General features: G+C 40.0%; 1 protein-coding gene across 3 annotated transcripts in view; it reads right to left on the bottom strand.

The window, feature by feature from the left end:
* Positions 1 to 25,426, bottom strand: part of NIPAL2 (NIPA like domain containing 2) — a 101,461-nt gene that overhangs the window by 27,793 nt on the left and 48,242 nt on the right. For 2 of the 3 annotated variants that reach the window (XM_035277617.3, XM_035277619.3), the window contains exons 4-5: positions 20,014 to 20,073; positions 6,139 to 6,260 (exon numbers count right to left, since the gene is read on the bottom strand). In XM_035277617.3, coding sequence (XP_035133508.2) covers positions 6,139 to 6,260; positions 20,014 to 20,073 — 182 coding nt within the window. The remainder of the gene's footprint in view (positions 1 to 6,138; positions 6,261 to 20,013; positions 20,074 to 25,426) is intronic. The other variant, XM_035277618.3, reaches the window with a different exon arrangement.

Raw genomic sequence — 25,426 nt, 5'->3', positions numbered from 1 at the left:
CTCTAGGACCAGGTTTGGACAAAGATCTGATCCTTGGTAGTCAGTTTATTAATTCTGTAGAGAGAGGCATTGAGTAAGGCATGTGCATCCCAGAAGTGAACAAACTGGTTTTGTGTTCTGGCTCCACTGCTTAGTACTCATGCGACCTTAAACAAGTTCCTGGACCTTCCCCAGCCTCAACTTCTCCATCCACCAGATGCAGAGGATAACAGCACCCCATGTATAGGGCCAGTGGGCAGGTAAAGAACAGAATGTAGCCTGAGCTAGACGTAGGGCTCAGCCGCTCAGAGAGTGTTGGCTAATGCTACCGAAGAAGTGCAAACTTGAGTGGACACCCAAGTGATATGTGCATTCAGTCAGTAAAGCAAATAACATCATGCCATAGATACTGATGTCCTATAAAGACATACAGTTTTTGGCCGGGCCCGGTGGCTCACGCCTGTAATCCCAGCACTTTGGGAGGTCAAGGCGGGCGGATCACAAGGTCAGGAGTTAGCATGGCCAATATGGTGAAACCCTGTCTCTACTAAAATATACAAAAATTAGTCGGGTGTGATGGTGGGCACCTGTAGTCCCAGCTACTTGGGAGGCTGAGGCAGGAGGATCCCTTGAACGCGGGAAGCGGAGGTTGCAGTGAGCTAAGATCGCGCCACTACACTCCAGCCTGGGCGACAGAGCAAGAGTCCATCTCAAAGACAAAACAAACCAAAACAAAATACAGTTTTCTCCCTTAGGTTTCTAATACCTGATGGTGGGTTTTGTGGCAGCTTTGTTAGAAAGGCTGACTTAATAATCAGGTTTAGGGTATAGAATGACAAGCTTGGCCCCAGCATCTACTGATTTAATTTTTTTGTCTGAGAGAAAATGAGCACAGTGTAGATTATTTTGTGAAGTATTTTATGTTCACAAAAGAGGTTTCCATTTGAATAGTCTTTTGGAAAATCTGGGTGAGCGAAATGTCCATGACCAAGCCTGCCAAATAACATGAAGTAATTGAGACTTAGGGCTGCATGTTCTAATGTGGGTTTTGCAGAACACATTTGCTCATAGGTATTACTCAACAAAAGGTCCTTCCGAGAAAAGGGCCTCGTGATCAAATAAGCCTGGGGCATGTAGGATTAACAAAATCAAACCTTTCTCATTCTTACGGGACTTCTAGCTTTCAACATGCTAATAGAGATGATTAGTTTCGCAGGCCTTGTTATGCAGAATCTTTCTCACCTAGTTTGACATCGAAAACTTCACTCTTCTTTGTGTTTTGGCAAGGATGGGGATTGCCCTTCTGTGGCAGACAGGCCGGGAAAGGCTGCTTTAATGCGTGAGTGAAGGGCACTTTATTCTTCTCTGGCTGGTAGACACTGGGCTTCTCAAATCTTACTTCCTTTCTTTTCTGTACCAGATCAGAGGGAAAGTTCCTGGGCCTTGTCTCTGTGAGGCTTCCATTTAAGGTAAACCTTGAAGGAAAAAGAGACTTCCATCTGGGGCAAGACAAGGGGTTGATGTGAGCTAGTGGGTGCCGCAATATTATAATTCCTTTTGTGAGAAATATAAAACGTATTCAGGCTTATACATATCTTAGAAGTTATTTGATCAGTCCTGAAAGCCAATTCAGGTGCTCTTATTTATACTTGGTATAATGCATAGAGTTAGATGACTGATATGTCAAAGAATAGTCTTAATTACTGTAATTATTATCTTTGCAGTCAGGGTTGCAGAAAAGCACAGAATTTGCCACATCTGAGGATGAAATATTACTTAGGTGTTTAACAATTCAAACCAAACTTCAGCTCACAATCTTAGTATAAAATTCATCACTACTAGAGTCTTTAGAGATGCAATTGGGTAATGGATTAAATTACAAATGAATATAATAGAGACCTTTTCCCTTTAGAGTCTAATGCCAACAGTGTTATTTCAAATGTGACTTTATTAAAGGTTTATTTTATGCTATGTTTTAAATACCTGGAATTATTTATATTTTTCTCTGTGGTATTTACTTTCAAATATACTTTCTTTAACTTAATATGATTTTTCAGATATATGGGTTTCTCCCAGAATTTTAAAATTCCTGCTATGGGAATTCCTCTCTCTAAGCTTGGTGTCTAATCCCCACCTTAATGGATAAGTGAATAAATGAATGAATATGTTTATTTTAAGAGCTGACTTTGGAGAAATGCCCAACTGCAATTAATCTCAGTACTTTTTGTGGAAATATACAGTATAATGAAAAGTAGTTTGGATCTCTTCAAATGTTTTCTCTGGGGTTAAAACAATACAAGATACATCATCATTAAACAATGCTGTTTATTCCAGGAAATAAATCTTGATGCATCTTTAATATACAAAGAATTTAACTCAGGCCATTAATTTTCTGGTTTCAGGCTATGTGACCCTTTTCTTAGCTAGATGAAGAATTTATTTTGCCTCTAGGCAAAGAGTTAGAATTTGTTGATAAGGCTTCAAGTCTGGACTATCATGAAATTTTCAGTAAAGTATAAAAAACAGAAGTAAATCACAGAGACTAGAACCCCTTCTAGTGCTTATCACTGACTGAGGAAAGCTGTGATAATGAAAGAACTGAATGTGGCATAGAAGTAGGAAGATAAATGGGGCAGAGGGGTTGGCACAAAGTATGGCACACCCAAGAAAGGCGATCTGAGTTGGGATACTCAATCTTTATTATTATTATTTTTAGTATAATTTAATTTCTGGGGCACATGTGCAGAACGTGCAGGTTTGTTACGTAGGTATACATGTGCCATGGCGGTTTGCTGCATCCATCATCCCCTCATCTAAGTATTTCTCCTAATGCTATCTGTTGCCTATATCCCCACCCCTGCTATCCCTCCCCTAGACCTCCAGCTCCGACAGGCCCCGGTGTGTGATGTTCCCCTTCCCATGTCCATGTGTTCTCATTGTTCAACTCCCACTTATGAGTGAGAACATGCAGTGTTTGATTTTCTGTTCTTGTGTCAGTTTGCTGAGAATGATGGACGCCCAATCTTAAAGACTGATGGAGGGCAGGGGTGAGAGGAAGAGGTAGGAAGTGACAGCACCAGGATAGAGATAAGGACTATGAAAATGGATTGCAGGGCCGTAACATGAGGATCAGGGCTTTAAGTAGGCAGGACACTAGGACTGATGGCCTGATTGACTCATTGATCAACCAATACAAGTTCATGTCCTGAAGAAGTGCAGGGTCTTCTGGAACAAAACAGGCAAGTAAATAGATAAAGAGGTCCAATCTGAGGCGTGCCCATGAGGGTGAGTTTTCAGGGGTCATAAGGAAATGGGGCTGTGGGTCAAAGGAGGGAGGGGAGGCAGATAGATACAACAGCACTGTGTTATGTAGCTGGAAGGGGCTCACGGGTCAGATGTGTTTATTAGGAGGAGCTTGTAGCCAGTATTGGTGATGAACATCAGGGGAGGCAGCCTTCTTAAAAGGCGGCTGATACACTCCAAGCAAGAGATGATGGAAGCCTGAATTAATGCAATGGGAATGGCAATGTGAAAAAGGGGTCAAGTTCAAGAGATTTTACATTTCCAACAGGATCAGGGGTATGAGTGAGGAATGGGGATGAAGGAGGAGTCATGTGTAGTTTAGGTTTCCAGTATGGGAGGCTGACATGGAAGAGAAGAGAGAGTTTGGGGGGGAAGATAGTTCCGTTTTTGATATGCTACATTTGAGGGAACTATGGGAGGTCCAGGAAGGGATGAGTAATAAGTAAACACATGAGAATATAGATCTAGAGCTCAGGAGGGGCCTGGGAAGGAGAGGTGGGTCTGGATTAGGAAGTCTTTAAAAAGGATGCTGGTGGGTGGGCAATTGGATTCTTTTAGAAGACCTGGGAAGAGGGTGCAGCATGAATGGAAGCAAGGGAGAGAAAGAGGAGGTGCTCAAGAGCCGAGCATGAATTAGTGAGAGAGGAAGAAGAGAAATGGAAAACATTTGGAGGAAGCAAGGAGGAGAAAGGTTCCAGAAGATGATGGGCTAGGGAGTAAATGCTGCATAAGGTTCCAGAAGAATCAGGACCAAAAAAAAGCAATTCCTTTGACAATTCAGAGAGGGATTTACTTCTCCAGACTTCTCCACCCTCACTCGCACTCCTAGCCCCATTCCTGTTGGAAATGTAAAGCCTCTTGAACTTGGGCCTTTTCTACATGCCCATTCCCATTGCATGATTCAGGCTTCCACCTCTTAACAAGGCTTCCTCCCCTGCTGTGCATCGTCAACACTGTAGCTACAAGCTCGTCCTAATAAACAAATCGGACCTATGAGCCCCCTCCAGCCACATAACACAGTGCTGTTGTATCTGTCTTCTGTTCCCTCTGCCTCCTTTGACCCACAGCCCCATCCACAGATTGGAATGAGTGAAGAGTTAGTGGGAGCTGAGGAAGTGGACAGGGCCAACAAAAGTAGACTATTTGAAGGCATTTTTTGGTAGTAAATGGCAGGAGGGAAATGGGACAGTTTATTAAAAGGGTGTGTAGTATATGAGAATTTTTTTTTAAACAGAGAAACCTAAGTATCTTAATAGGGCAAGAGAAAGGAGTAAAAAAGGAAACGAAAGTGAAAAGATCTGTAAATATTTGTGTTCTAGTGGTCAGAATAAATATCAGAAAAATAGGATATATATAATTCTTGTCATATACACTGGGAACTGCTTCAGTCATGTACTTAGAGCAAAGTTCACCAGTAAACATATCTCTGTAAATGCCAATGTCACACTTTTCAACGCTAGGCATATAAAGTAGGATCATACTATTTTACCTGTTTTAATGGCAGAGGGCTAGACCAGTTAGCTTTTTGAGGTCATTTCTAATCCTAAAAATGTCTAGTTCTGTGTGCTTTCTTTTTTTTTTGGTCTGGAGACAGGGTCTCACTCTGTCATCCAGGCTGGAGTGCAGAGCTGTGATCATGGCTCACTGCAGCCTTGACTTCCTGGGCTCAAGATCCTCTCATCCCAGCCTCCCGAGTAGCTGGGACTGCAGGTGCCTACCACCATGCCTAGCTAATTTTTAAAATTATTTGTAGAGATGAGGTCTTGCCATGTTGCCAGACTGGTCTCAAACTCCTGGACTCAAGTGATTCTCCCACCTTGGTTTCCCAAAGTGTTGGGTTACAGATGCACACCACCATGCTCAGCCTTATTCTTTTTATTGATTTCACAACTATTTTACCAAACCAGTTCTTGGTTAAATGCTCAGCTAGACTATCCCAGCTTTCTTTTTATTACCTTCCCTTTGTAGAATATTATTATTCCCTAATCTATACCAACTTCTATGCATATCAACCCTTTCAATCATATTCTCTTTATACCTACAGATAGAGCCACTGCATCAAATGAGATATCCCAGTTAATGCCTTCACATTTATCTATCAGCTCATTTTTTTTTTTTTTTTTTTTTGAGATAGAGTTTCACTCTTGCCCAGGTTGGAGTGCAATGGTGAGATCATGGCTCACTGCAATCTCCGCCTCCCAGGTTCAAGCAATTCTCCTGTCTCAGCCTCCCTAATAGCTGGGTTTACAGGTGTGTACTGCCACTCTCAGCTAACTTTTGCGTTTTTAGTAGAGATGGGGTTTCACCATGTTGGCCAGGCTGGTTCTGAACTCCTGACCTCAAGTCATCTGCCTGCCTTGGCCTCCCAAAGTGCTCGGATTACAGCCATGAGCCACCGTCCCGGCCTCATTTCATTCTTGTACACATCTCTCGGCATTGTAGTACTATTGTGTGCTCCTCTCAGACAATCTACCTGTGTCATTGATCTCAACAAGGGCTTTTTTGAAGAGAACCTCTATTTTGAATCAAGTTCAGTAAAGCAAAATGTGTTAAGTATTGTCCCTTCAACCTGGAAGGGAATGTTTTATTTTACTCTGAGTTGCCCTAAAAATACGTTGCTCTGGAACTTGCTGGATTAATCAATGTGGAAATTGTTCCGGGAAAGGATATCTGGGAAAGTAAGGGTGCTTCTGTTGCTGACTGTGTACTTCAAATACCTTGGTATTGGTCAAATACATTAATGTCTTAATAAGATAGTAGTGCTGGTAAGGAAAAGATTATGTTCTCTAATATCTGCATGTGCCAGTGGACTAGATAATACAGCTTTGAGGACAGTAAAATACTTAGAATTCTTACCATATAGATCAGGAACTGCCATCCGACAAAGTAATACTGTACTGTTCTTGCTGAGATCGCCTGAGTTATATTTGGAGCAAAGCTCACCAATAAATATGTTCCTGCAAATGCCAGTGCCAAACCTTTAAATAAAATTGAAAAAAAAAAAAAACCAAATTGAAGCCAACCTAAAGCTTTTTGTTGATGCAGACATTTGCCTGGAGCCTGAGCCTTACTTGTAAAAGTGCCAATCAGCCGTTCCTATTATCATCCGTTTCATCAAACCATCCCTGGATAGCATCCCACATTCACCTGAAGGCATTCCCTTTACAGGGGAACAGAGCCAGGGGATGGATGGGGCAGGGCATAACTTGCCATTTTTCTCTGTCATTCTGGATGAACCCTGGCCTTTTCAGGGAAGCTTTCCCCAAAGATTGGGAAGGTCAGAGTATGTGCTATGAAGACATGAAAACACATCCCAAGCTGACTGTTTCCACACGGGCCATTAAGTGCATGATAGATCTAGACAGCACAGCTCAGAGGACAGGGAAGTCTGTCACATGGTGATCTGTGCTACACTCACTCATCTCAGGAGCCTTCAAGCACACTCAGGTGATTTAACAAGTTGAAACTCTGCTAATGAGCATTTTTAATCACTGCCATTTATTGGAGTCCTTATAGCAGCAATAACAAAGGTGAATGCTGACTTTGCTGTGGAGTTTAATTAATCCAACCTAGAATATGGAATTCCAAGATTAGTTTAGTAAAATAAAAATAAAATAGAAACCACATCATAAACCTATGTAAGGAGTGTATTACTGCCATGGGTTTAGGGTTTAGCACTACGTAAAACGACAGAAAAGAATGTGTGTAGGGGGTTAGGGATTGAGGCCACCGAAGGAGGGGTGAAAGGAGGATGTGCCCTTCCAAATAACGTTGAAAACTACTTATTTATATATAATTAGCAGTCTGGAAAAAAACACCCTGATATAAGTAGCGTATTTTGGATGGCACACTTGAAAGCATAATTCAAGTTTTTCATCACTGAGGTCAGTGCTATTGTGGATATAATTTATAACCAGCATTGACTCCAACCTGAAACAATTTGGTTTGTCTACAAAGTCGCACAATTTGAAGGCACTAATTTCCTGTTCCTCTTACCCAAATGACTTAGGTTTTGAACTCTTGTTCCTGGAAACAAATAGCATTTGATTTTTCACAAAAGCTAGACAACAGCAATTCAGGGTATTGTAGAAGCTACAAGGAAGTTTCCTCTAATGTAACAATTTATTCTGTAACACTTGGTGAAGACAGATTATATGTAATCTTTAAAGCTATTTCTAATGAGAACTTTAAAAACAAAAAACAATATACATTATCAAACACAGTAATAAAACAAATAATAAAACCATATATAAGAACTTGGGGGAAAATTATTGGTCAGTTATTTCTTTTCTTTAGGAAAAAAATTACATAATTGTTCAAAAGTAGGTTCCTAGAAGGAATAGATTCAAAAAACCTGTTTTCTAAACTTGGTATGGTAAAGCAGCATTAATTCATTTAATATACTTTAAAATGCCTCAGAGACTTCTGTTTGTTTTGTGAAATCCAAATTTCTAGTTATATCAAGCTCCTCTATCAGACACTTCTTTCTCTCTTCTAATAGTATCTAGTTTCAATTAACCTTCTTATATTTAAATTTAGTTTTGAGTAGGCAACATGTGTATATGGCAAAATTCCAACAATATGCAAGGTGATTAGTGAAAAGTTAAATCTCACCCACCCTGATGGCTCACTAGTTTTCCTCCTCAAAGTTAACTGCCACCGCTAGTTCCCAAGGTTTTCTTTTCAGAGATGTTTTATATGCGTGTGTGTTTAAGTGTGCATAAATTTTATTTTTTTACATAAAGAATTGCATATTATATAAAGTTTTCTGCATCTTGGCTTTTTTTCTACTTAGAACATCTTAGAGGACATTTCACATGAGTATATGCAGTCTACTAATATTCTATCTCATGGAAGTAATATTGTTACTGAACAACTTTCCAATATTGTCCCTGTTTCACATCCTGACATATTCCTCCATTTCAAATCCATGTCTGCATTTGCCTTCCATGCCTGTTCCTACTAATGTATATCTTCATTGCATTTCTTTTTTAAAAAATTTTAATTTGTAAAGAGATTAAAACAAAGAAAAAGAAAATTTTTAATTTTTGTGGGTATGTAGTAGGTGTATATATTTATGGGGTGTATTTTACTGCATTTCAAAACTTTTTAAAAAAATAAAATGGCTGATGCTTTGCAGTTATATTTTCTTTCTTTCTTTTTTTCTTTTTTGTTTGAAACAGAGTCTTGCTCTGTCGTGCAGGCTAGAGTACAGTGGTGCGATCTTGGCTTACTGCAACCTCTTTCTCCTGGGTTCAAGCGATTCTCCTGCCTCATTCTCCCGAGTAGTGGGATTACAAGCATGTGCTACCATGTCAAGCTAATTTTTGTATTTTTAGTAGACACAGGATTTCACCATGGTGGCCAGGCTGGTCTCAAACTCTTGACCTCAGGTGATCTGCCTGCTTCTACCTCCTAATGTTCTGGGATTACAGGCGTGAGCCATCGCGCCTGGCTACAATTATACTTTCTAAGTCCCTTTCACATACATTATTTCATTTGGGCCTCACATCACTGTGCATTTGCTAAGTAACTCTGTGTCAGTTCAGCAGGTCACACATTCTTGTTAATGATTTTTAATTCAGCTACCTGCAATCATTACAAAGGCAGTTCTGGATAGCTGCTGCCAGTTGTATGTTTATTTCGTGTCATTTATATTTAAGTGATTTACTGTTCCTTTTATGAGTTGTATGCACATTTTTCATAAGTGTTTAAAAGTGTTAAAGATAGTCATTTGCACTTCCTTAAATAAATTCCTTTTAAATTTATTTATATTTCACCTTTTGCTAAAAGTGGTATGAGACGTCAGTTCCTGCTATTTTTATTTCAGTAAAGCTATATATATTCCTTCTTTGGAAAGACACAGATTTCTGACTTAGGAAATTTGTTAGTTTACCTTCTGCTGGCCCATTTGCCAAAAGGAGTAATCTGAACCTGTAAGATCCTCTGAAAAGCCTGCTGCCAGATGTCTTGGAGCGCTCTTGTGTGTTATTTGTTTCTTTTCTCTTGCTGTTTTTAGGAGTCTCTTTATCCTTGACCTTTGGGAATTTGATGATTAAATGCCTTGGGGGTAGGCTTCTTTGGGTTAAATCTGCTTGCTGTTCTATAACCTTGTACACGAATATTGGTGTCTTTCTCTAGGTTTGGGACGTTCTCAGTTATTATCCCTTTGTATAAACTTTCTACTCCTATCTTTCCCTCCACCTCCTCTTTAAGGCCAATGACTCTTAGATTTGTTCTTTTGAGGCTATTTTCTAGATCTTATAAGCATACTCCATTCCTTTTTATTCTTTTTTTTTTTTTTGGTCTCCTTTGAATGTATTTTCAAATAGCCTGTTTTTAAGCTTACTAATTCTTTCTTCTGCTTGATCATTTATGCTGCTAAGAGACTCTGATGCATTCTTTGGTATGTCAGTTGCATTTTTCAACTCCAGAATCTCTGCTTGATCCTTTTGGATTATTTCAGTTTCTTTGTTAAATTTATCTGACAGGATTCAGAATTCCTTCTCTGTGTTATCTTGAATTTATTTGAATTTCCTCAAAACGGCTATTTGAATTCTCTCTCTGAAAGATCACATATCCCTGCCTCTCCAGGATTGGCTCCTGGTGCCTGATTTAGTTTGTTTGGTGAGCTCAGGTTTTCCTGGATGGTCTTGATGCTTGTGAATGTTTGTCAGTGTCTGGGCTTTGAGGAGTTAGATATTTATTGTAGTCTTTGCAGTCAGGGCTTCTTTGTATCCATCCTTCTTTGGAAGGGTTTCTGGGTGTCGTGATCTAAGTTTTTGGTCACTGTGGCCATATCTACATTAGGGAGCACTCCAAGGCCAGTAATGCTGTTCTTGCAGATTTGTAGAGGTACCACCTTGGTGGTCTTGGATAAGATCTGGATGAATTACCTGGATTACCAGGCAGAGACTCTTGTTCTCTTCTCTTACTTTCTCCCAAACAGAGTCAGTCTCTCTCTCTCTCTCTGTCTCTCTCTCCGCCCCCCACCCCCACCCCTCTTTCTCTCTCTCTTGAACTGCCTGGAACTGGGGGCGAGGGGTGGGATGACGCAGTCACTCCTGTGGCCACTCCTACTAGGACTGCACTAGGTAAGACCTGAAGCCAGCATTGGATCTTGCCCAAGGCCAGCTGTATCCGCTGCCTGGCTACCGCCTATGTTTGCTCAAGGCCCTAGGGCTCTACAATCAGCAGGTGGCAGAGTCAGCCAGGCTCGTGTCCTTCCCTTCAGGATGACAAGTTCCCCTGAGCCCTGAGTGGGTCCAGAGATGCTGTCCACAAATCAGGCCTGGAGTCAGAAACCCTAGAAATGCACCCGGTGTTCCATTCTTCTGCAGCTAAGCTGACACCAAAACTACAAGACAAAGTCCTTCCTACTTGTCTCTCCCCTTTCCCCAGACAGAGGAGTCTCTCCTCTGTCCACCACCATCAAGTACTGCCAGGGTACTACCAATAGTCACCTAAGGCCCAAAGGCTCTTTAATTAGCTTACGCTGAATGCTGCCAGGCCTGCCACTACCCTTCAGGGAAGTGGGCTCTCCTGTGGTTCAGGGTAGGTCTAGAAATGCCATCCAAGAGCCAAGACTTGGAATCAGGGACCCCAAGAGCGCTTTTGGTGCTCTACCCCCACCTGTGGCCAAGCTGGTACCTAAGCCGCAAGATAAAATGCTTTTTATTCATTCATCTCCTTTTCTTAAGTAGAAGGAGTTCTTCCCCAGAGCCACCACAGCTGTGAATATGCTGGGCCACCCCTGAAGCTAACATGTCTCTGAGTCTCACCCAAGGCTCACAGTGATTTGCAGAGCTTGAGTACTGTTTGGCTATCACTGTGGATTACGCAGGGCCCAAATGCTCTTTCGTCAGCAGGTGATGAATCCTTCTTGGACTAGGTCCTTCCCTTTCTGGCCCAGGGTGTGTCAAGAAATGTCATCCAGGAGCTAGGGCCTAGAATGGGGGCCTCAGGTCTCTGACTGATACCCTATCCTACTGTGGCTGAGCTGGTATCCAAGTTGCAAGACAAAGTCCTCTTTATTGTCTCTCCTCCTCTCAAGGGGAAGAAAGGAGGCTGGGGTGGGGGAGGGGGGGAAGTGGCGCCTGCGCTCCCTTGTCTGCCCAGCTGGTGTGTCACCGGATCAGATGCCCTTCAAGTCCACTGGTTCCAATCCTAGCACAGCACCAGGACTTGCCTAGCAGTTGCAGTTCTTATGGCCTAGACAGCCTTTCAAGTTTATTTAGGACCCCAGAGCCTTTTAGCTTGTGGTGGCAAGGCTGGCCAAAACTTGAATTCACACCTGTGGGGTGGTAGATTTCTCTCTGGACATAGCTGGTCTAAATGCTCCCTCTGTGGCCATCAGCTGAGTTCTACCCAGTGTTGGCAGCACTGAGTTCCAGTGCAAAGTCCTGTAATCACGGTGCTCTTCTTCCCCAAGTGCACAGATTCTCTGTGCCACGTGGCCACTGCTGGAGGATGTGGGAGAGGTGGTGTTGGTGATTCAAGACTGCCCTTCCTACCCTCTTCAGTGCTCTTTTGGCAATATGAAGTTAACATCAGGTACTGTGATTGCCACCTGAGTTTTGGTTCTTACGAAGGTGCTGTTTTTTGTGGAAATAGTTGTAAAATTTGGTGTTCCTGCAGGGAGGACGATTGGTAGAGGCTTCTATTCAGCCATCTTGCTCCACCTCCTTTGTCTGGACATGTCAAGTTCCGAAAGATAGCAGGGTATCACCAACATGTTCCTCACCCAGGAAAATGTTACATTTTAGGTCAAGACTTGGATCCCAGAAGTCTAATCCAAACTGAAATTGCCCCTACAAAATTCATATTTCACTGCTACTTGCTACCTGAAGAGCTTAGGCAAGTTATTTACTCCATTGTGACTCAGTTTCCTCATCTCTAGGTACAAATTAAGTCATCATACTTGCTAAATCCCAGGAATTTGGCTCTGCAAGAGGCCAGTCTAGGGAACAGAATATGCTTCAAAGCTCTCTGAGAGGCCTGATGTGACAGTGGACCCTGGACAGATGCATCTCAGGATGCTGACTGCCTGCCATGAGCCAATGGCCATCTGAGTTAAGCTTAAAGATTAATCCAAAATTGTATCTCTAATATAGCCTCAGGATGATCAGGGACCATCATTGGGGCTGTCTCTAAGGAGATAACCCAATTTGAGAATGGAAGGGATGGGCAGGAAGGAATTGGCTGGTGTTTTCTGAATCCTAAAAAGACATCTCCCTGTTGGTTTTCAAAGAAAACAGAAAGGAGGCCATGACATAACTAACAGACATAACAAAGAAGAAGGAAAAAATAGCAGTGCTATGTTTGCTACCCACAGCTAGCCTCGGGAAACTAGTGCACAGAGTTCCAAGATCTGGATATTGGAGGGGACAAAAAACAGCAGCCAGACAGCTGGGTAAGCTGCAGGTTAAGAGCCAATGTCTAGACGCTAGGTGCTACCCACAGTACAGGCATGGGATGCCATCCTCTGCCCTCATGCCCAAACCTGCAGCAAATACATTTTCTCATCATATACAACCCAGGTCACTTAGAAGTCTGTAATGGTCTGGTGGGAATCTTAGATTTAGCTTGATAACATACACAAATATCAAATAAGACCTCTCCCTATAAACTTGATATTTGTGCAAAACAGGTAAACAAGCAAATCCCTGCTCTCTATAATAGATACACTAGTTATACTGGGAGGACATATGCCATGGGAAAGTAATCGTTTTTGTTTTAAATATAGACACAGTCTCACTCTGTTGCCCATGCTGGAGTACAGTGATGCAATCATAGCTCACTGTGGCCTCGAATTCCTGGGCTCAAGTAATATTTTCATCTTGGCCTCCCAAGCAGCAGGAACTACAGGCATGTGCTACCATGACTGGCTAATTCTTTAATTTTTATTTTTGTAGAGATAGGGTCTGGCCATGTTGCCCAGGCGGGTCTCAAACTCTTGGTCTCAAGTGATCCTCCCACCTTGGCTTCCTAAAGTGCTGGAGTTACATGTGTGAGCCACTATGCCCAGTCAGTGATAATTTTTTTTAGGCCATGTTCTTAAAATTATTGAGTCTGTAGACATGTATGGCTGACATGAGTGTTATGGCATAATCAGCACCATGCTAAAATGTGATGCTAATGATAACTATAATAGTAATAATACTTATAAGCACAGTTCTAAATGTTTTATATATAATTTAATCCTTACAACAAATCTGTGAAAATGATTTCCCTTTGTGTTATTACACTGTTACGGTTTATACTATACGTAAGTTGTATAGTATATGACATATGAATATATATAAAACATCTACTCCTACTGTTACCATCTACATTTGACAAATGAGGAAATTGAGCCACAGAAGAAATAACTATGTCACCTGGGATTTTCCAGATAAGAAGAGGAGAGCTAGGATTGGAACCTAGGTAGTCTATTTTCTTAATGATTATACTCCACCACCTCTTACTTGCATTATGAATCAAGGCCACTGAATGGGCAGCTCAGGGCTGTCATTTACATTGAAGTCTATGTGAGTGGCAACCTTAGGAGCTGTGGAGAGCACAACCTGAGGCTGGATGCAGCATCCTCACTGGGGATAGAAGGAATTGATTCTTCCTGGCAGAGATCCCTGGGGTTCTTGACTGTCTCAGATAATTTTTCTGGCCCTCAGCTTCCTTTAGAAGAGTACTCCCAAACTGGTGTTCCCTGGAACCAGTTTCATAAGACAGATGCTCCACCAAAAAAGGTCCCAAGGCAAATGTATTTGAGACGAGGTGAATTCAACAAACTTAATTCTTTTACTGGAACACCCTTCAGATCCTAACGTATTAGCATTCACTGGACCTCTCCCAGAGGAGGATATGGTTGTCATATTTTCTAAACATATTTGACCATTTATATTGCACTGAAGTAGTGTTTTTGGGGGAATATTTTATTTTTTAGGAAATACTTGACATTTAACTGGATCCAGCTGTGAGTATGCCTTTGTTTCAGAGGCTACTAGTGTTATGTTGCAAAAATCTTCTATAGATACCTGTGCACCAAGAATGTGGTTGGAGGAAAACATCCCAGAATGAAGCTCCTTCTGAAGCTTCTGATCACTGGCACCTCTAACCTGTGGAGTTCCTCACCTGTGCAAGTCTTGGAATCTAAGATCTACTTGCACAGTTTTTCCACAACAGATAATATTCTGTTTCCCAAGTTCCTCTTTCCCTTAACTAAATCCTGAAATCTTCTTGAATATTGTCCACTTTCCAGCCGGATGCTACTTAGTATTAACTGCCCATCTGCTGACTTCTGGAATCTGGCCTGAACTGACTTTTAGGAGCCTTAAGAGTTTTTCTTATTCAGTTAACCTGACTGCAACGAAGATTGCAGTTGAATCCCTTTGGTCCCTGCAATATGTCTGCTGGTCAGTGGGAGTCCAGTTATTACTTTGGTGGGATACCAGGAGTCACAGAATAAACTGGACTCCTTAACATCAAAACATTTGGGAATACCCTCCCATAATTCCTCAGGCTTATGGTAGCTAAACCTTGAAGGAGCTCTCGATTGAAAATCTCAATGATGTGGTGAATCCAAGTAGTCCTGGACCTTCCATCAGAAAGGTTCCCATTCTTGAGGCAGCTCTGCCACCAAAACAGTTCATCTGTCTTCCCAACCAGAGACGACGGTTTGTTTAGCTTGTTTAGTATTCTAGATACTGGCCCCAAATCAAGCTGACTTCCAGTGTGGGAAGTGGAAGGAAGGAAATGGCCTTCCTCTCACTGTTAATCCCTTGACATTCTGTGTAGTGAAATCCTTTCTAGGTGACTTGAAGTAATCAAATTACTGGTCTCTGGAAGGTGCTCATGAGTTGACTGTCATTTTTATTTCTATAATGACACTATTTGGTCTTAAATCAACTAGGATCTCACAGATGATTCAGTACTTCTGATGTCTAAGGGAGAAGAGAGAAGAAAATACTATAGTTTTTAGCTGATGGAAGGAGAGAGAAATCTGGTGCTTTTTTTTTTTTAAAGAAAAAATAATCATTAAATAATTAATCCACTAAGAATCAGAACACACTCCAAAGCCTGTCACTGACTTAATAATACTTGGCGATTCCTTTCAGACATAGCTTTTGTGAGGTCATTTTTCGAGACTAGTGGTGAAAAGCTTCATAGTCACAGGGTAACATTTGGCAAGAAATTAGTTCAGCTTGTTTCCACATGGCCCCCAAATCTTCATTTGTTCCATCATGAAAAACAAACTTTCATTTGCTTGAAACAGGAAAAAATAAATGATTTTCCTTTATACATTTTGACAATTTAATTTTGAGCATGTTCATATGTTAATCTTTAAAAAACATCACTAACTACTCTTTTCCCTATTTGGTTTTGGTTTTAGTCCCTATAAAGAAAAAGATGCTTTTTTTTTTCTTTTTCTTTTAACAGAAAAAGCTACATTTTCTCAAGGCAATGGCAATAAAGGCCCAGAGAAAATGCATGTGATTTGACATATTTCTGAGAGGGGTTGAGGAAAAGTCCTTCCTTGGGCTTCCCTAAGTATGAAGTGTGTTACTACATCTCAGGTAATGATAAATCTTAGGATATCACTTGTTGGAGGCAAGGGTGTGGAATAGGTGACTAAGTCTTTTTTTTTAATTCCTCTGACACTAGATTAAAGGCAAAAATTGATCAGGTTTAACTATGATATGAAATAAATGTGACTTAGGAGTTACATACCCCTACTCCAAAAACATTAAATTAGGTAGGAAAAAACTAAACAAAGCACCCAATCAGAGTTGTGGGAAAGGTTACCTGGATCACTAAAGTTTGCAAAAATGTCCTAATCAAGGTTTCCTCTGATTAATTAGTAAAGTACAGTGGTGGTGGTAGTAATAATGACAATTATAGCTAATATTATTGAACACATTATATGATAGGCCCCGTTGTTAAGAGTTTTACATATATGAACTCATTTAACCCTGTGAGGTATGTAATATTACCTTTATTTTAAATATTAGAAAATTGAGGCTTAAAAAGCTTATTTATATAACTTTGCAAAGGTTACATAAGGTTCCTCTAATGTGATCTTACAAAAGAAAAAAAAGAGAAAGGTAATGTAAGGTTACATTACAGCTTTCCGATACTAAAGACTCACCCTAACTTTATGCTGTAGCTATACCAGATTGCCATTGTTAGGATACTGGTCCATCATGTACTTGTTATATGACCCTGGGCAGGTTACTTAACCTCTCTAATCAGATTTTGATTCTGTAAATGGGTTGTTCCTACATTTAAATGAGATAATCCATGCAAAACACTTAACATAGTATTTGGCAAGAGTAAATTGTTTAATAAATGTTAGCTGCTTTTAAAAGATGAGAAATTAGGCCAGGTGTGGTGGCTCATGCCTGTAATCCCAGCATTTTGGGAGGCAGAGGTGTGTAGATCACGAGGTCATGAGTTTGAGACAAGACTGGACAACATGGTGAAACCCTCTATCTACTAAAAATACAAAAATTAGCTGGGTGTGGTGGTACCTGCCTGTAATCCCAGCTACTTGGAAGGCTGAGGCAGGAGAACTGCTTGAACCCGGAAAAGGATGAGGAATTAGCAAATACTCCCAAATAGATAAAGGCTTTATTTTGTTAGTTTGTTTTCTTGGCGTGTGTGTGTGTGTGTGTGTGTGTGTGTGTGTGTGTATTTCCCCTTCCTTATATTACATTTTTAGTATTACCTCTTAGGAATCTCTCAGCAATGAAAGTGATAAAAGAAATTACAACAATTATATTGACAAAGCTTTGCATTTTTCAAAGTACTTATATAGGAATTATTTAATTTGATCTTCAAAACAGTCTTATCTATTTGTCAGGAAACTGAGGCTTAGAGAAGTTAAGTAATCCTAGGTTGCCCATGCAATTGATAGCAGGTGTTGAATCCAGATTTGAAGTTATAAGGGTCAGTTTAATTTATATCCTTTACTGTTGAGAGCTGGTTTATTGCTTCTAGTAACGTTTAGTTGATCACGCATTCTCTAAGTATATAATAAATCCACTGTACATACTGATATTTTTATTTCTTCCTTTCCATAGATACAACTTGCATTTATTTTTTCCTAATCCTTATAGGCAGGAATTGTGGTACAGTGTGAAATAGAAACTTACCTTACCTTTTCATACCTTTATTAACATTTCTCATGTTATTCCCTTCGTGTGTCCTCCTCCAAATTTTTAGATGTAGCCTATGCCTGTCCTACCCAGCTGTCAGAGCCAATTCAAATGTTATCTCTCCTGTAAAAAATTCTCTCTGATCTTTTCAGCTAGATAAAATCAGAGCGAAACCTGAGTAATTTTGTCCCCTAGGGGATGTTTCGGAATGTTTGGAGACATTTTTGATTGTCATCACTGAGTGGGAGAATGTTAGAGGGATCTAGTGGGTAAAGGTCAGGAGGGGTCTTAAAGATGCTACAGTACACAGGGCAGCCCCTGCAGTGGATAATGATCTGGCCCAAAATGTCAGCAATGCCGATTCAGAAACACTTCTAAACTAAAGACTCATGGCATTATGGCACATATTCTTTTCTACTTAAAAAAATCTTATTTATGAATATATTTCATCATGGACTATAAATCATTTGAGGGCAGGGATTCTGTCTTCATCATTTTTTTATCACTAATATTCAAAATTAGTCAGCAAATCCCCCTTTATATCTGCATTTTTTCATTTAATACCTTAGATTAATTTGATCATTACTTAACGAATAGCTACAAAAGATGACATATACTAGATAAAAGGATTTAAAGTTCCCTTAAGCCACTTGATAAATGAGAAAAATAATACATCTAAGTCCTAATTTTTAATTTATAAAACTCAGGCATTGGTCTTTTTTTTTTTTTTTTGAGATAGGGTCTCACTCCTGTTGCCTAGGCTGGAGTGCAGTGGTGCAGTCTTGGCTCACTGCAGCCTCAACCTCCTAGGCTCAGGTGATCCTCCTGCCTCAGCCTCCCAAGTAGCTGGGACTACAAGTACATGCCTCCACACCCAGCTAATTTTTTTTTTTTTTTTGTAATTTTAGTAGAGATGGGGTTTTGCCATGTTGCTTAAGCTGGTCTGGAACTCCTAGACTCAAACAATCCACCTTCCTCAGCCTCCCAAAGTGCTGGGATTATAGGCATCAGCCGCTGCATTAGGCATTGGTCCTTCTCATTTCTGAGTCCATACAACTTCCCAAAATGATTCTATCAACCACAACATATAAAAAAGGGTATAGAAAAATAATATGGTAGAAAAGATAGAATCCACATATGAATACATTTAGAAAAACATTAAACCATGAAAAATTTGACAGTGTTGACTAAAAACTCTGCTAGCAGAATCAAACCAAGGAGGAAAAGAAAAAGAGCAAACACTTTCAAGACATTGTGCTCGAGGGAAACATGATCAGGGAAAACAAATGCTCCACATACCAACACTGGTGTCACATTCAGAGCTCACATTTTTATAAAAATATGATCTCTCTGGAAGAGGGTAGGCATTGTTTTATTTTAAGTGCCTAATGTTTTTGTATTCATTATCATATGTCAGCAGCAATTCAAACAGGATTTTGTCACAGAAGAAAATAAGAATCTCTATAATTCTTCTCACCAATAATATGTCCAACAATAGCTGGAAAAATACAATACACAAATGATGGCTTTGCCATCCATCAGAAATGTTTCTTTTTTTTTTTTGAGACGGAGTCTTGCTCTACCGCCAGGCTGGAGTGCAGTGGCGCAATCTCGGCTTACTGCAACCTCTGCCTCCTGGGTTCAAGCGATTCTTCCACCTCAGCCCCCCGAGGTGCTGGGACTACAGGCATGTGCCACCATGCCCAACTATTTTTTGTATTTTTAGTAGAGACAGAGTTTCACCATGTTGGCCAGGATGGTCAGCCTCAGCCTCAGCCTCCCAAAGTGCTGGGATTACAGGTGTGAGCCACCACGCCCGGCCAGAAATGTTTCTTACATCCAGGAAGGCTACCGTCATTTTCCGTTAATAATGTATTTCCAAATCAAATATTTAAGAACAATCTTCTGTGGTACTTTTGGGAAAAGTCAAATACAAATTGTAGTTGGTACATCAAATTTTTTGTGGTTTTCATTTTTATGCAATACTTTCATGTAACAACATAACAAATATATCCTTTGGAGCATAATAGTCTATTAGGTAACACAGATGTTTTCATTGAATTTTATTATGTTTATATAATTTTATAACATTAATATTATTATAATAAACCATTATAAAATATACACATTCTCCACATTACCAATACTAGTGTCACATTTAGAGCTCAAATTTTTAAAAAAAATATGATCTCCCTCAAAGAGGGTAGGCATTGTTTTATTTAAAGTGCCTAAAGTATTTTATGATGGGTTATTATAATATTAATGTTATGAAATTACAATTCAGTAGATTTATATTATAATAATCTATTATAAATTATTTTATAATAATCATAATAATTATTAATAATTTGCTATAGCAAAAATTGATCACATTTAGCAGTGGTCACAATAGAAATGGAAGCATTTCATGTGAGAAGAGATGGCAGCTCCAGGACAGAATAATGCTTACCTCTAAATGAGACTTACACACATTTCAGTAATTTGTTTCCAGTTTTTATCGCACATATTTTTTACAGATAGTATTATTTATTTCCTGATCAAGCAATACTACAATTACATGAATTAAATAATTACTTACCTAGTAAATCTGAGGCTCTCAAATTGTCTTTCAGAAATGTAACAGAAATAATGGCACTACCTATAAAGAAAATGGCCATTAGTGGTAGTTTCAGTAAAAAAGTGTCTATTCCACAATGCCGTTTGAAAGAAGTTAAGCAATGTGTGTCTTATGCCTGATGAGCGATGTCCTGATAGAGACATTCAGGAGTTGTGGTTATAAAAAGGACTTTCTTACCCCTGTGGCTGAGGATACATGGAAATCGGTGTGGTTTACAATGGATGTGGCTGAGATAGTGTTCTGCCTATAGTGAGGGATTAATAAAAGTTTACTAAATGACAGAAGAAATGAATAGAAAGAAAGAAGAAAGGCAGAAGGAGCTGGAAGGGCTAGAAAGAGAGGAAGAGATAGAAAGGAAGGAAAGAAAGAAGGATGGGGCAGGGTACAGTGGCTCACACCTGTAAATCTCAGCCCTTTGGGAAGCTAAGGTGGGAGGATCACTTGAGTCCAGGCGTTCCAAGATAAGCCCTGGCAACATAGTGAAACATCAATCTCTACTGAAAAAATTAGCAGGGTGTGGTGGCATGAGCCCGTAGTCCCAGCTACTGGGGAGGCTGAGGTAGGTGGATTTCTTGAGCCTGGGAGGTTGAGGCTGCAGTGAGCCATGATGACGCACTGCACTGCAGCCTCAGTGACAGAGGGAGATCCTGTCTCAAAAAAAGAAAAAAAAAAAAAAAAAAGGACAGGAAGAACTTTAAATATATCCTAAACTGAAACTCATGATTTCCCAGCATCTCCTCCCATAATATCTATTCCGACAATTCCTGTATCTACTTACTAACACCAGAATCCCAGGACTCTTCCTATTCCTCTTCTATTTGACACTCCACATCCAACAGGTCACTGGGTCTAAATCTATAGTCTACTCTATAATTTTTTCCTTTTTTGAGACAGGGTTTTGCTGTGTTGCCCAGGCTGGAGTATGGTGGCAAGATCATGGCTCACTACAACATTGACCTCCTAGGCTCAAGTGATCCTCCCAAGTAGCTGGGACCACAGGCTCAGCCACCACCATGCTTGCTAATTTTTTTTAGTTTTTTTTTTTTTTTTTTTTGTAGAAACCAAGTCTTACTATGTTGCCCAGGCTGGTGTGAAACTCCTGGGCTCAAGTGATCCACCTGCCTCAGCCTCCCAAAGTATTGGGATTACAGATGTAATCCACCATTAGCCACCACACCCAGCCTTATTTCACTCTCTGTTAGGTCTGTTCCTCCCTCTTCATTCCTGTGATCACCAGCCTTGTCCCAAGTTCAGGGCAGCTTCTCCTCTGGCTTAGACCACCAGCTTCCCTCTGACCTCCTATTTCCCCCTTTTCCCCATCCTACCACCAGAGTAATTGCTCTAAAATGCAAATCTTATGTAAATCCACTGCTTTCACACCCCTAAGTGGCTGGTCTACAGGACAAAGGCCGCATTACCAAGCAGAACACTCAAAGAGCTATGATTTTGCTTCTGATGCTTTTGTCACCATATTAGTCTTTATTTCTTTTATAATCTGTAGCCCACCCTTGCTGAAATAATTATAATTCCCAGAATCCACCATGCAGTTTCATGCTTAATGGCTTTGACAAGTGCAGCTCTACCCCATCCTTGTGACCAGCTCTAGACTCAAGTGTCACCTCTGGATTCCCCTGGGCTGAGCGGATCACGATACCCTTATGCTCTGATTACCTCTGTGTATAGCTTTTCCATTACACCTAAGATTTATTTGCCTGTCTTCCCCTGAAAGACTATCAGTTCCTTTTAATGTGAGATATGTCTTCTTACTCTTCTAAGATCTCCAGTGAGTAGCTGTATCTAGCACATAAAAGTTGTTCAATAAATGCTAATTGAATGAAATGAAAGAGTGTGGGATCTCAGCCTTGCAGTTCTCTTTCCCATTAGTGACACTGCTGGACTCTCTCCCTCATAGTCGAGCCATGGCCTGCTACTATCACTTCGGGTACCCCAGTTAAACTGAACCTCTCCAAGTTGTTCCTTTTATGGGGCCCTTTCTCTGTAAGTATAGGTGTGGGAAAATTCAAAATTGCAATAATACAAAAAGAGACACAGCATAATATATGCTGTAAATTGTTAACAAAAACTGTTTGCTGGTTGTTTTTTTAAAAGTAAAAATACAGGAAAGAAAAAGTATTGCAAAATAATATTCTGTGAAGAAAATTGCAGTTAATATATTGGTGTTTTTATTTTCAGTTGAGATCAAACTTTAATACAACATTGATTTTCTGTTTCCTCAGTGAACACATTATAATTTGCCATGTCATCAAGAATTCTTCACAGACGTACTTTTAATGTCGGTATGATAATCCATTAAATAGATGCTGTGACTAAATTTGAATTGGACTATATCTGGTATTCTGGCAATTTATGGAAAACAAAGTAAGTCCACACCAGAAACCCTCATGGAGGATAATATAGGACACTGTTTGTTTCTGTTTTTTCTTTTCTTTTGTCTCAACTTAGCTTTTCTCATTCTGGTTGATCTTTGTCCTTCAAAACCTTTCCTGGGCAGGTTATTTATAGGAATGGAAGTTTCCCACAGAATAAACTGAGCACGGGAAATGTTCATCAAGCGTGAATTTGAGTGGTGTGGTTTAAAAACATTAAAGCAAGATTTTCTGTAGATAAACAAATGTATGAATTCCCAGCTCATTACATTAAGAAATGAATTCAGGATAGGTACATAAATGTGTGCAAATTTTCTATTTCAGATTTGGACCAAAATAATCCAGGGAAACTAATTTCACACAGTAGACTATGAGAAAAGGGATTAAAAACCTAAACCCCTGCCCCACCCTCCAATCACTGACTTCCTGTGTAATTAAGTAAGGAATGTTTCTAAGTAGAAGGAGATAGATTAGCAATAAAAAATCGGCGAAGTGTCGCTGCATTAACATCCCAAATGTGTTCCATTGTAACAATCGTTGAGATGACCATCTCACAACAAAGGATTGCAGTCAGAAGGGAAACGCTGCTTACATGGAATGAGATTCTAGGGTCGTAGGAGACAGGCAATCTACTCCAGGTTCTACACTTGATAACTGGGAAACTGAGGTCCAAAGAATTTGTTTGTCTATTCACTGATCCACCCTTTCATAACACATTTACATGGCAGCAGAATGGGGACTGGCACCCATATTTCCTTACTCTCAGTCCAGAGCTCCTTCTGGTACACTGTACTCCACTGGCTCCCTTCAAGTAAGGAAACACATTTTACTTTCCTTGTTGCCAAGCCACAGTTTCATAAATACATTTACTTTCAGAAGGAAAAGGGGAAAATGTTATACGGGAAATAATTTCATTGCTAAAAGCAAAAAGGACATGATTGGTAACAAAAAAAAAAAACTGGAAAAACACTGCTTACATCAAGTTATATCAATTGCTATAAAATAATTCTCAGAATTTTATGAAACATAAATATGCTACTCTTCATTTCTGAACGATATTAGAAGTCTAATGCACTTCCACATTCAGCCAATAGCATTTTTTCCCCCTGTTTTAAGAGAACATGAGATTTGCTACAAAAGTTTTAGGTAATAGAACAAGAAGATTTTTTAGTTTTATTTATCTAGTTTAAAAAGGCAATAAAAAAGAACATTCTATTAAGATACATTTACTTTCAACTCATTTATCTTGCAAAACTTGCTAAAATGAGAGCTGTGTTGAGCAAAATGGCAGTATCTGAGCAACAGCTAATACCATGCCTTTTAAGTAGAGCAGTAAATTTTTCAAATGAGAAAAACAAACTGAAGTACTCTCATATATGTTTGTAATCAGAGATCTGTCAAACCCACTTTCTAGCTTTCTAGTAGTTGCTATGACAATAACCAAAAGTCTGGGCTCAGTAGATCCTCCCACTTTGGCCTCCCAAAGTCTGAGATTACAGGCAAATGCCACTGCACCTGGGCTAATTTTGTTTCTTTTAGATGGAGGCTGGCTCTGTCACGCAGGCTGGAGTGCAGTGACGCGATCTTGGCTCACTACAACTTTCGCCCCCTGGGTTCAAGTGATTCTCCTGCCCCTGTCTCCCGAGTTGCTGGGACTACAGGCACCCACCACCATGCCAAGTTAATTTTTGTATTTTTAGTAGAGAGGGTTTCAACTAGGTTGGCGAGGCTGGTCTTGAACTCCTAACCTCATGATCCTCCTGCCTTGGCCTCCCAAAGTGCTAGGATTACAGGAGTGAGCCACCGCGCCCAGCCTTTTGCCTAAATATTCTTAATCATAAAAAATGAGAAGTAGATGAGATGATAAATATGTTAATTAGCCTGATCTAATGTTTCTACAGTGTATACATCTATCAAAACACCACACTGTATCTCATAATATATAAAATTATTTGTCAATTAGCACAATTTTAAAAATTACATTAAAAATAAAAAATTCTGAAACGATAATATGCCCAAATCCAAAGAGTGGTTCCGTAGAAGTCATGGGGGGAAAAGCAAGAATACTATCCATAAGGGAAAAAACGGTGTCTCCACGGAGCAGTCTAGCATATTTAATGTATTCAGTTGCCCTTGAAGCTCTAATGCTTTGCAGTCAGGAAGCTTCTCAGCAGCAATTGCAGTGGACTGACTCCTATTGGTGAGTCATCTGTTCTCCTTTTGGCTATTAAGTGTCATTCAGTTTGGCAATCAGAATGGAGATTCATTCTGATCAAGGTTCACGTAAGGAAACCTACGCACAGGCATTCTGATTCAGGTTTCCAAATGAAAATAGATAAAATATTTCTTCAACCAGTTTACTTTAGGGTCCTTTTTACTGTAGGAGGTGGATCTGCCTGGTTCTCAATTTGACACCCTCTCTTAACATATTCATCAAATCATATTCACTCCTAAGCGATCACACTCAAGAACAGTACAGGTGTGGAAATATGCCGCCAGTACTTTCAACTCCAGACATCCTGTTCTCAAGATAAAAGCCTTTAAAACAAAAGCCATCTTATATACCAAGTCAACATGAAATTGGAATGCAAAAGTAATACTGCTGAGGATTTCCCTCATATCCCATGCTGTTTAACCATTTACAGCCCTAGAATCAATCTTTTAAAATTGGTTAGTCTGTCTTTGTTACTCAGGCTGTAAGTACAGTGGTGCCATCAAAGCTCAGTGCAGCCTCCAACTCCAGAGCTCAACCTTTTGCCTCAGTCTCCCCTTCCTGCGTAGCTGCAAGTATAGGCACATGCCTCAATACCAAAGATTCTTGGTGAATTTTGAAGTCTTTATCAGTATATCCATATTAAGAGGAGAAGACAGAAGCCAAAATAAAAGAAGTATGGGCTGACAGGACAACTGGATTAAAATAAGCATCAGTTTCATGAAAATGGGCTAACTTGAAGAGAGATCTTTTCATTCCAGCTCTTTAGAGGATC

The sequence above is a fragment of the Callithrix jacchus genome, chromosome 16 (genome assembly GCF_049354715.1).
Source record: "Callithrix jacchus isolate 240 chromosome 16, calJac240_pri, whole genome shotgun sequence".
NCBI classification, from domain to species: domain Eukaryota; kingdom Metazoa; phylum Chordata; class Mammalia; order Primates; family Cebidae; genus Callithrix; species Callithrix jacchus.
The sequence above is the reverse complement of the archived record's forward strand: the minus strand, read 5'-3'. Positions and strand labels throughout refer to the sequence as shown.